This window comes from Tupaia chinensis, unplaced genomic scaffold, assembly GCF_000334495.1.
Source record: "Tupaia chinensis unplaced genomic scaffold, TupChi_1.0 Scaffold139484_1, whole genome shotgun sequence".
In the NCBI taxonomy this organism is placed as follows: Eukaryota; Metazoa; Chordata; class Mammalia; order Scandentia; family Tupaiidae; genus Tupaia; species Tupaia belangeri.
In genome coordinates, this window is record NW_006199369.1 from 896,633 (window position 1) to 908,689 (window position 12,057).

General features: G+C 37.0%; 1 protein-coding gene across 1 annotated transcript in view; it reads left to right on the forward strand.

Annotated features, from left to right (window-relative positions):
* Positions 1-12,057, forward strand: part of ABCA13 (ATP binding cassette subfamily A member 13) — a 500,786-nt gene that overhangs the window by 421,785 nt on the left and 66,944 nt on the right. Inside the window, 1 exon segment of the mRNA XM_014593022.1 lies at positions 11,286-11,436. Coding sequence (XP_014448508.1) covers positions 11,286-11,436 — 151 coding nt within the window.

Sequence of the window (12,057 nt, forward strand, 5' to 3'; positions counted from 1 at the left end):
AGTTTCTTTCAAAATAATATATGATATATATAATTTTTTCATAAATAATGTCAAAGAATATTCTAGAGAATCTATTTGATACCAGATTTATCAGAACAGGTTTAATTAATGATTCAATTTTTTTTTAGATTTAGAACATTTGGGACTTTATATTTTTCTGTTTCATAACATTATATTTTAAATAATGTTTCTGTTTCATCTCAATTTTCAAATTTATACAGAATTTTTGTACTATTATACTGGCATTTTATATTTAACTATTTTTAACTATAAGTACTATAGTGAGGTTGGTAATATTTTTGATATTAGTACTTTGTGTCAAACCTTATTAATATTAATATCCATTACTGAGCTCAAAGTACTCTATTGCTTTATTAATTTTTTTTTTTGGTGGGAGAGGTTTTTGCTATAGGTCATGTGTGTTTGTCAGAAAGACAGAGAAAAACAGAGAGAGAAATCATCCCCCAGGGGGATGGCAATGTTACAGTCTTTTCTCCTCCATTTTCTTCTCGGGATCTTGGTACGCATGCACATGTGCCCAGTGTGAGTTTAAGCCCCCGGGTCCGTGACTCGAACTGTGGTCATCTACATGGGAGTCCAGCAATGTAGCCATTTATGCCATCTGCTGGTCCCTATTGTCTTCTTAATTTTGGTTATTAGGACTTTTCAGTTCCAGAAGTTTTTGTATATCCTATTCTTCTTCTGTAATTCATCATCTTTTCATCTTTTATGTTTATGTATTAATTGCACTACGTTAAAGTCTGTCTAATGGCTGCACCATCATATCACCCATGGTTCTATTTTGTTGTTCTTTTATTTTTCTTTTTAATTTCTTTGGTTTATTACTTTGCTAGCACTGTTGTAAAAATGTTATCACAAACTGGGTGACTTAAGCAACAGATGTTTGTCTTACACTCTAAAGACTGAAAGTGTGAAATTGAAGTCTAACCAAAGTCGCCTCCTTTTGAGGCTTGTGAAGGATCTGTCCAGGCCTCTTCTCAGCTTACGGTTGATCATCTCCCTGTGTGTTCACAGTATTCTATCTATATATGTCTCGCTGCCCAAATGTCTTCTTTTTATAAGGGCACCAGTCTTCTCGATTTCGGGCCTACCATAATGACCTCATTTTAACTTTTGGTTCTCTGTTAAAAATTCTTCAAAAATTATTCCAAGATTGTAGGAGTTAGGACTTTCACTGTTTTTGTTGTGTTTATTATTGTTGTTTCTTGTTGTTTTTGTTTGTTTTTTCAGTGGGGCATAATTCAACCTAGTACACTTGATAACATTTGAGTGAATGAAAATATTTAGAGCCTCTAAATGGTTGTGTTTTCCTCCAAAGATAATTCCCTTTAGTTTTGATATACAAGTAGAAAAGGGAAAATATTTTAATACATTCAGATAATCTTATTAAGTAAGTAATTTTAAGGGCTTGTCTACTTCAAGTTTTCCAGGGTTTTACCTTTTAGTGGTTTTAATCTAAAACAATGGGTATTTACCAGCATCCTTACACCTGATGTTTAACCCCAGTTTTTATTTTCTTAAGTTTATTACAAACTGAATAGTTCATATATATAATCCTTTAAAGATATTTCCCAGTAGGGTTTTTGGAATCAACAAATAAATGTAAATATTATATTTGAAAGTTTAATTTTTTTTTTGAGAGATTTTCACTGTAGGGCGTGTGCGCTCGCCAGACAGACAAAGAGAGACATAGAGACAGAAAGCGAGAAATCACCCCCCAGGAGGGATGGTCACGCTGCAATCCCTTCTCCTCCATTCTTCTCTCGGGATCTTGGGCACGCATGCACACGCGCCCGGCGTGAGTTTTAAGTCACCGGGTCCGGGACAAGAACCGCAGTCGACTACGTGGGAGTCCAGCGACATAGCCATTACACTAACTGCTGGTTCCCGAAAGTTTAATTTTTTTAACCTGACATATAAATATTCCATGGTAATACTTAAAATTTATTCATTGTTTATTTGAAATTGAAATTGAAATCTAACTGGACATCTTGCATTCTCTCTGGCAATCTTACTCCTATTCCATAATGAATAAGCAATAAAACATTTGTATATTTTAAATTACTGTCCAAGCTTACTGGAACTCCAGAGAAAGATATATTTTCTTTTCATTTCTTTTTAGAGAGATTTTTCTATAGGGTTCTTGAGCTCACTGGAGACACAGAGACACAGAGAGAGAGAAAGTGAAAAAACACCCATTGGAGGCATGGCCATGCTACAATCCCGCTCCTTCATACTCCTCTTGGGATTTTGGGAATGCATGTACATGTGCTTGGTGTGAACGCCAATCTATTGGGTTTGGAACTAAAACTGCAGTTGACCATGTGGGAGTTTAGTGACTTAACTACTATGCCATTTACTGGCCCCTCTAGAAAAAGATTTTAACTGTGAAAACTATAAATGGAAAATTGGACTTATAAAAATATAAGAAGATGCTAAAAAAAGTTGGTATCTTTTTATAATTATTTATTTAATTTTATTTGTTTATTCATTTATTTTAATTTGACCAGAGAGAGATACACAGAGAGAGAGAGGGAAAGTGAGAAAGCAAGCCACCCGGTCTGGTACTCGAACTGCGGTCGGCCATGTGGGAGTGTCCAGCACCTTAACCACCACTCCACCTGCTGGTCCCCAGTTGGTATCATTTTATGATCCATATGTGGCAAACTTCATGACAAATTCTATTTAAACTTGAAACACTTGAGTTACGGGTGTGATAGAAGCTCCTCTCAAGGACTCTATGTACACAATGTGTTATTTTTGTGGGTGTGATAGAAGCTCCTCTCAAGGACTCCATGTACACAATGTGTTATTTTTGTTTGTTTGTTTGGTTTGCTATAGGGCGTGTGTGCTCACTGAAGAGAAATATAAAGAGTGAGTGAGAGGGAAAGTGAGAAATCCCTCCAGGGGGGTGGGGATGGAAACACCACAGTCCTTTCTCTTCTATTCTCCTCTTGGGATTTTGGGTAAACTCACACATGCCTGGTGTGATTTTCAAGCTGCCAGGATCCCAAACTTGAACAGCATGGTCAGCCAGGTGGAATCCAGCCACCTTAACCTTCACACCATCTGCTGGCCCTGCAGTGTATCTTTACTCCACTTCTTCGTGTGTATGTGTATAGTTATCACAGATATAAGCAGAATTAATTGTATAACAAAAAGTTTAAGAACAATGCAGTAAAAAAAAAAAAAAGAGGAAAACATGGAGAAATGAGTCCTAATTACCATGATTGTGTATTTTTTGACAGGAAGGAGAAACATTTTACAGATAAGTTATACACAAGGAAAAGGCAAATAAACAATTTTGTACAAGAAATTCAACACATTCTGTGTAAACATCTTCACTTTGCTATCAACATTTGTACAACATTTTCATAATTTACTTGACCATAACCATCAATATCTCCTTCCCTGATCATTTCGTAAACTTCATCTGTTTATCTCCCAGGTTTGTAATCATATGGTGAAATTCTGCTACACCAATGTAGCCACTGCCATCCTTATGAAACACATGGAATGCTTCTCTACTTTCATCTTCATTGTCTGTGTCTTTCCTTTTTTTTCTTTGAAAGTGGCTTACTCTGAATACATAAAAGCCCTTCTGTTCTTCTGAACTTCGGTGGAGTCAGTCAAAGGGGGAAACATCTAGGTTATGCCTTTTTTTTTTTTAAGTTTTCTTTAGGAACTGTCAGCATGTTGTTGCTGAAGCATGGAGTTGTAACTTTGCATGACGATGGACAGTAAATAATATGTACTTGAAAGTTGCACTATTGTGAAATGGGTGTGTTATCCAGGTATCCAAACACTATCTTTTTGTACATTTGGTCTGTATCAGAAACATTTTCTTTTACTATTACTTGCATTTTAAACTTTGTTTAGCTACTTAAAATCTGCTAATGGTGCAATTTTTACCTCAAATACAAACCAAGTTGTGTATTATTTTTCCAATTAAAAATTATAATTTAATAATTAAAAAAAATAAAATTGCCGAATATTTAAATTAGTGGTATCAGGGGTGCCAACTGATCTGAAATGAAACTAACAAAGTAACAGTAAAAGAAAACATTTATTTATTTATTTATTAAAGAACTGCAATTTGAGAATGCTGACTTATCCAAGAGCCAATCTACATAACACTAGCTAGATAAAATTAGCTAGGCAATAAAGTACAGGTTTTGCAATTGTAACTATTATTTTGAGATATACATGGCTCCTGTAGCTTGGCACAGTTCAAAAGTTTGCTTTGCCCCTATCTAAGGTTCATGCTTCCTTCTGGGTAGAGATGTACAAGAATCCTCCCAAAGGGCCCCATCTCTATTTTGTTTGCACTGAACTGTTATCTCTCCATATTGGTGTTCAGAAACCACACAGAGACTTTGCAAGAAACGAAAACTACAAACGAGTATTTCTTGTAAATTGATTGGGATTGCATTAAGTTTGTATGTTAATTTGGGTAGAACTGACATTTTGATTATATAAATTCATCCAATCTAGGAACATGGGATATCTTTCCACTTTTTTGTGTCATTATTATTTCTTTTTTCAAGATTTTTGTAGTTTTCCTTGTGGGGGTCTGATTTCTTTGGTTAAATTTATTCCTAGATATCTTATACTTTTCGTGGTTATGATAAATGGTATTACTTTCTTCAGTTCTACCTCAGTCTGCTTGTTGTTCATATATAGAAATGCTATAGATTTTTGAATGATTTTGTATCCTTTACTGTATTCATTTATTACTTCTAGGAGTTTTTTTTTTTTAGATTCTTTTGGTTTTTCTATGTATATAATCATGTCATCTGCAAACAGAGAAAATTTCACTTCTTCAAAAAAATCAAATGCCTTTTAGTTTCTCATCTAATTGCATTGACTAGATCTTCCAGTACTATATTGAAAAGGTGTGGGGAAATTGAGCTGCCTTATCTTATTCCAGTTTTTAGTAGAAAAGCTTTCAGCTTTTTCCCTTTTCAGGATGATATTAACTATGGATTTTTCATAGACGGCTTTTATTCTGTTGAGAAATATCTCTTCTGTGCCGATTCTGCTGAGAGTCTTAATCATAAAAAACAGTTGTGTTTAATCAAATACTTTTTTGCATCAATCAATTGATACGATCAGATTTAGGGAAAAAACACACAGAATTAATGTGAAATTATAAAACATTCCATATTGCCAAAGCCGTCCCATGCAAGAAGAATGGAGTAGGATGTACCCCACTCCCTGACCCAAAATACATTACAAAGCTATGATAATCAAAACAGGATAGTATTGGCACAAAAACAGGCATGTGAACCAATGGAACAGAAGAGAGAACACAGAAATAAACCCCCAAATATACAGTCAACTGATTTTCGACAAAGGGCATCAGTCAATCCAGTGGGGAAAAGAAAATCTCTTTAGCAAATGGTGCTGGGAAAACCTCAATATTCTCCTGTTGTAAGATGAAATGGGGCCTCTATCTCTCACCATTAATAAAAATCAACTCAAAATGGATCAAAGGTATAAACCTAAGGCTTCAATAATGCAGGTAAAACTCTTGGAGACATCAGAGAAGGCAAGGATTTCTTGAATAAGACCCTTAAAGCACAGGCAATAATCCCAAACATTAGCAAATAGGATTATATCAGGTAAAAAGCTTCTACTCAGCTAAATAAACATTAGGAAAAATGAACTGGCAATGCTCGGAATGGTAAAATATATTCACAAACTATGCCTCAGTCAAGGGAGTAAAAACCAGCATATACAAAGATCTCAGGTGGCTTACCTGAAAAAAAAAAGAATTAAGCCAATTAAAAGATGGGCAAATGAACTGAACAGACAACTCTCTGAGGAAGATATAAGAACAGCCTAAAAGTATATGAAAAATGCTCAACACCCTTTATTAAAAGGGAGATGCAAATCCAAACCACCATAAGATACCACCTAACCCCAGTCAGAATGGCTAAGATCAAAAAAAAAAATTAACAATGATAAGTGCTGGCTAGGCTATGGTGAAGAGGGAATTCTCCTACACTGTTGGTGGGAATGTAAATTAGTACAGACACTATGGGGAACAATATGGCAGTTCCTCAAAGACCTATAAATGGAACTACCACATTATCCAAGAATTCCACTCCTGTGTATCTACACAAAGAGTAGCAAAATGCTCAGTTGTAAAAGTGTTTGCAATATCCATGTTTATTGTTGCATTATTCATTATTGCTAAGACATGGAACCAACCTAAATGTCCAGGAACTGATGAATAGATTGAAAAGTTGTGGCATATATACATTATGGGATACTACTCAGCCATAAAGAACAAGACCCTGACATTTGATAGAAAGTGAATGAATATGAAATATTTACTTGCTGAGTGAAGCAAGTCAGACTATGAAAGAAAGGCATTGTATGTCCCTACTGAATAAAACTAAATATATACATTTTATGGTGGAAACTGAAAGATTAGAGCATATAGAAGCATGGAGAATGGTTGTGGATACTAGAGACAGTGTGGTAGAAGGGTAGAAGGTGGGGGAATTGAGAGGAAGGGAATCAAGGAGAAAAATAGAGAAGCCAGACATTTAAGGGAGACGGAAACGTAGGATTGTCTATTGATGATAACATATATGACAAATTTCTTTAACTGGACTGGTGTGGCGTGTATTTATGCTGAAGTTGGGACTTGAACTGTGGTTGACCATGTAGGATTCAATTCCCTTAACCACTAGGCTCTGGGGCTGACCCAAGATTGATCATCTTTTTAACAAATGATGCTAGAACAATTGTACCGACTGGAACAATTTTTCTACATGCAAAAAAACGTTAATATAAGCACTTTTGGGACCAGAAGTTGGCATAATGGCTATGTTGCTGAACACCCATGTAGCCGACCGTGGTTTGAGTCCCATACCTGGTAGCTTAAAGTCATGCCAGGTGCATGTGCATGTGTGCCCAAGATCCCAAGAGGAGAATGGAGGAGAAGGGATCGTGGCGTGGCCATTCCCCCGGGGGGTGATTTCTCACTTTCTATCTCTCTGTCTCTCTGGCAATGCATGTTCCCTATAGCAAACACACACACACACACACACACACACACACACACACATATATATATGTGTGTGTGTGTGTGTGTGTGTATATATATATACACACACACATATATATATATATATAAGCACTTTTCACCTTTCACAAAAAATAACTCAAAAGTGGATGAAAGATATTACTGTAAAATGCAAAAGTTATAAAACTATAAAATAACAGAAGAAAATCTAGGTCATCTTGGATTTTGTGATTTTTTTAAATGCAACATAAAAAGTATGCAAAGAAACAATGATAAGCTTGACTTCGTTAAAATGAAAAATTTTTTCTCTATAAAAAACACTATTGAAAGACCAAAAAATCAAGCCTCAGACACAGAGAAAAATCTTTGAAAAATACATGTCTGATGAAGGACTTGTATTTAACACAAAATAACTCTTCAACTTAAAGAATAATAAAATTAACAGCGCAACTTAAAAATGGGCAAAAGGGGCCAGTAGGTAGCATGGAGGTTAAGGAGGCTGTATCCCAAATGGCCAAATTTGTCATTCCAGTCCCAGAACTGATGCTTAAGGATTATACCAGGCGTCTGAGGGTGCCTGCCCAAAATCTTGACAAGAGAATGAAAGAGAAGGGATTATACCCAGCCATCCCCCTAGGGAATGATTTCTCACTTTTCCTTTTTTTTTCTCTCTCTCTCTGTCTCTCTCTGGTGAGGGCACATGACCCATAGCAAGCTAAAAAAGGGGGGAAAAAGGCTAAATATCTGAATAGATACCTCACCCAAGAAGGCATACAGATAACAACAAAAAATACCAAAAGATCATATGTCATTGGAGACATAACATATGTCACATGCCATCAGAAAATTGCAATTTAAAATAGTGCGATACCACTATACACCTCGTGGAATGACTGATAGCCAATACACTGAAATCAAATGCTGACAAATAATGGAACAACAGGAACTCTCCTTCATTGCTGATGGTAATACACAATGGTACAGCCACTTTGGAAGATAGTCTGGCAGTTTCATATGAAGTAGGAACAATCTTTAATTTGATTCAGGAATTCTGGTACTAGATGCTTACCCACATGGGTTGAAATGTATATCAACACATACAAACAAATCTGCACGCAAATGTTTATAGCAACTGAATTCATAATATCCCAAACCTGGATATGATCAAGATGTTCTTCCATTGGTGAAGGATAAACACACTGTGTTGGTTCATCCAAACAATGAAATATTATTCAGCAGTAAAACAAAGAGAGCTAGAAGTCCATGAAAAGGCATGGAATGTTTTTATCTTTAGCAAACTAAAAAAAAAGACAAAACATCTGAATCTGTACAAGCTGCCATAACAAAATTCCCTTTGGGTAATTTATAAACAATAGAAATTTGTTTTTCAAGTTCTGAAGGCTGGGATGTCCAAGAATAAGCTACCAGTAGACCAGTAGTTCAGCGTGGGGCAAAGGCTCTCTGCTTCACAGAGGTGCCAGATTGCTGTGTCCTCCCATGGCAGAGATGAAAGGGCAAAGGAGCTCCCCATAGAGACTCTTTTATAAGGCACTTACATCATCATGAGGTGCTACCCCCAGGCCCTATCGCAAAGGTATGCTTCTTAATACCATCACTTTATGGTTCCAGGGGGACTTCAAAAGCTTGTGGAGAAAACTGCATAGATTTCAAGTTTTTTTTTTTTTTGCTAAAATAAACTTGTTCTTTAGCTCTACTTTTTTATGAACCTTTAGAAGTTCCTTTCATATATGAAAATAATTCAGTTTTGATATTTCAGGTAAAATGATTTTTAAAAAGACACACAGATACATATTTATACCTATTCATGTATGTGTATATGTGTATGTACGTAACCTTATTAAAACTCCTGGAGGGGCCAGCAGATGGAGTGGTGATTAAGGCACTGGACTCCCACATGGCCACCACAGGTCAAATCCCAGATCTGGTGACTTGAGAATCATGCTGGGGATGTGCACACCCAAAATCCTGAGAGAATGGAGGAAAAGGCATTGTGGTGTGGCCATTACCTTTGGGGGGTGATTTCTCACTTTCCCTCTCTCTGTCTCTCTTTGGTGAGCACAAACACCCTATGGGAAAAAAAAAACAAAACCTCTTGGAATACATCGATATTTCTGAGAGTGACCAAACAAACAAAAAAATTCCTATAGCATAGACTGACATAATCTTTGGCTACAGTAAATTTAGAAAATAAGTTAAGTTTGAGGGAATAACTTATAAAATTTAGAAGGGGCAAACACAATGAAGTTGAAAACTTAGAATTTTACACAAAGCCCAGGGTTTTTTTTTTTTTTCTAATTGTTTGTTTCTATATATGTATATTGGATAGAAATTAAAAATAGTAATTCTTTCTACTATCCCTTTTTTTTTTTGAGAAAGGCTATAGTAATCACTATTTCTCAGTAAGACTTTACATTTTTTCTCATTTAGAAAATAAATATTTTATTTTCCTGAAGTGGTCTCAGGAATCTTTATGGTCAATACAATATAATCTATGGAAAAATACATGGAAACTGAGCCAGCAGATGGCATGGATATTAAATTAGCTGGATCCCACATAGCCAGCTGCACTGTTCGAGTCCTGGACCCAGTGGTTTGAGAAACATACCGGGTGTGTGTGCCCCAAATCCTGAAATGAGAATGGAGAAGGGATTGCAGTGTGGCCATCCCCCTTGGGGGAGAAGGGTGATTTATTTCTCTCTCAAACACACATTCTTGGGAACCAGCAGTTAGCGTAATGGCTATGTCGCTGGACTTCCACGTAGTCGACCGCGGTTTGTGTCCCGGACCCGGTGGCTTAAAACTCACGCTGGGCACGTGTGCGTGCGTGCCCAAGATCCCGAGAGGAGAATGGAGGAGAAGGGATTGCGGCATGACCATCCCCCCTGGGGGGTGATTTCTCGCTTTCTGTCTCTATGTCTCTCTCTGTCTGTCTGGCGAGCGCACGCGCCCTACAGTGAAAATCTCTCCAAAAAAAAAACCACACATTCTCTATAGTAAAAATAAAACCAGAATACAAAACATGGAAACAAGTCAGTAAGAAAATAGTGAACATATTATATAAGTGGTCAGATTTGAGTAGTTACAATTTTCTGAGATGAGTATTAATGTTCTGAATGCACTAATGTTACAAATAGATCTAAAAATTAGTTTTTAAGTTAGATAGAATATGGTATGATCTACACTCTACCTTCATGTAAAATGGCTACATGCAAAGACACATAATAAAATTTTAATGGTAGAAATAGCTGCATTAAGAACACAATATTTTTTCTACTTATTTCTCATATAGTCAATGAAAGAGTAAATGTACTTGTTATAATAACAATGAATTTTTAAGATCTGAAGTAGAATATAGTTTAGTCACTGACTTATTGTTCAGCCATATTGTTTTGGTGGAAAAATAATAATTATGATAGCCATTTTTTTAGTACATGTCATAGGCCAAATACTGAGCTCTATGACATCTTTTTTTCCCACCTGGAACACCCAAAACAATCATGAAATTGCCATGATTAATACTCAGAGTTCTGATTTCAGAGTCAAGTCTTCTCTGTGCCTCGATAGGGACGGCCAAATTTTTCCACCTCCACCCTAACTCCAGGGAGAGCCCTGAAAATTAAACTGACAAAAGACACATTAATAATACGAAAAAATTAATTATGCACATTTATTCAGGAGTTTCATGCACACACAAAAAATGAGACTCAAAGAACCAATCAGATTTTTGAAGCTTAAACAACATCTTAGGCTAAGGGAAAGGAGAGGCAAGTTATGGAATGATGGGTTGTGGGCGGAGCCATGGTGCATGCATGAGGGTGTTCTCAGGGGAGGAGAGTTATCTGGGAGTTGTCTCTTCCTGGTACAAAAATTTCTTTATAAACGGAAATCCTCTTCTCAATGTAAATTTCCTTTTCAAGTGGGGAAGCTGGTACCGTTTTAGGCAGTCTGAGAGAGGTAAGGAGCTTTTCCTGTGTCTGCTTCTCAATTGCCTTTAGCTGAATAGTCCATGTGCCAAGGAGCCATGTTTTGAGATGGCATATTGTGGTACCTTTTACTTCTCAATAATTGAACCTATTTATGTGCATGGATGAATGACATTAAACAAACTGCAACAGGTTTCTTACTGATGAGCTACATTTTAAATATGGGTTGATTTTCACTGGGGAAGTCAGCTGTTCTCAACCTGCACCTCTTCTGTCTGCAGCGCCTACGTGGATCTGTGTTCTGCTGGTGAGGCTGGCGTTCTCATTGGCTATTGTCCACAGCAAGATGCCCTGGATGAGCTCTTGACTGGCTGGGAACATCTTCATTATTACTGCAGCCTACGCGGGATTCCCAAGGAGGACATACCTGAGGTAGGCGTCCTCGGGGTTTTCTCAAAAAGGGATCCATTGAGGAATGCGTGGTGTCCACTTCCTGGTCAAGGCTGCTCTCACACCTTATGAGGCGAAGGAGCTGCAGACTCAGACAAGCTTATCTGGAAGATATTTTCCAATGTGACTACACAGAAGGGAACATAATAAAATATGTTTTGTCAAATTTATATTACGTATTTAAAATGTATCTGTGTGAGGAGTCCTGTGGTGGGACTTAAAGCATAAATAGCATTGTTTATAACTCTATCTTACTCTTTCTTTTGTTATTTCTCAAATGCTTTTCCATTTATTGGACTATTACTTTGTATTCGGAAACAAACCCTCCTCATCCCCAGGGTTTACAGAGGAGTGGGACAGAATGTGTGTGGAATTTGGGATCATTGAATAGATGACTTCCTGGTGAGTGGGCTGACAGCTTCCTGACTAAGGGTTCCTTTAAGGTGGCCTCAGGAGAATGAAGGAATGGCAGAAACTGCGGGAGCCCTACCCCATCACTGTGAGGTGGGGGAGAGACAAATGAAACAGTATGAAGGCAAGAGACAGCTGCCATTTCTCCTGCTATGAGCAGTGGTCAGCCAGGCAGAGCAGACAGCCTTGACT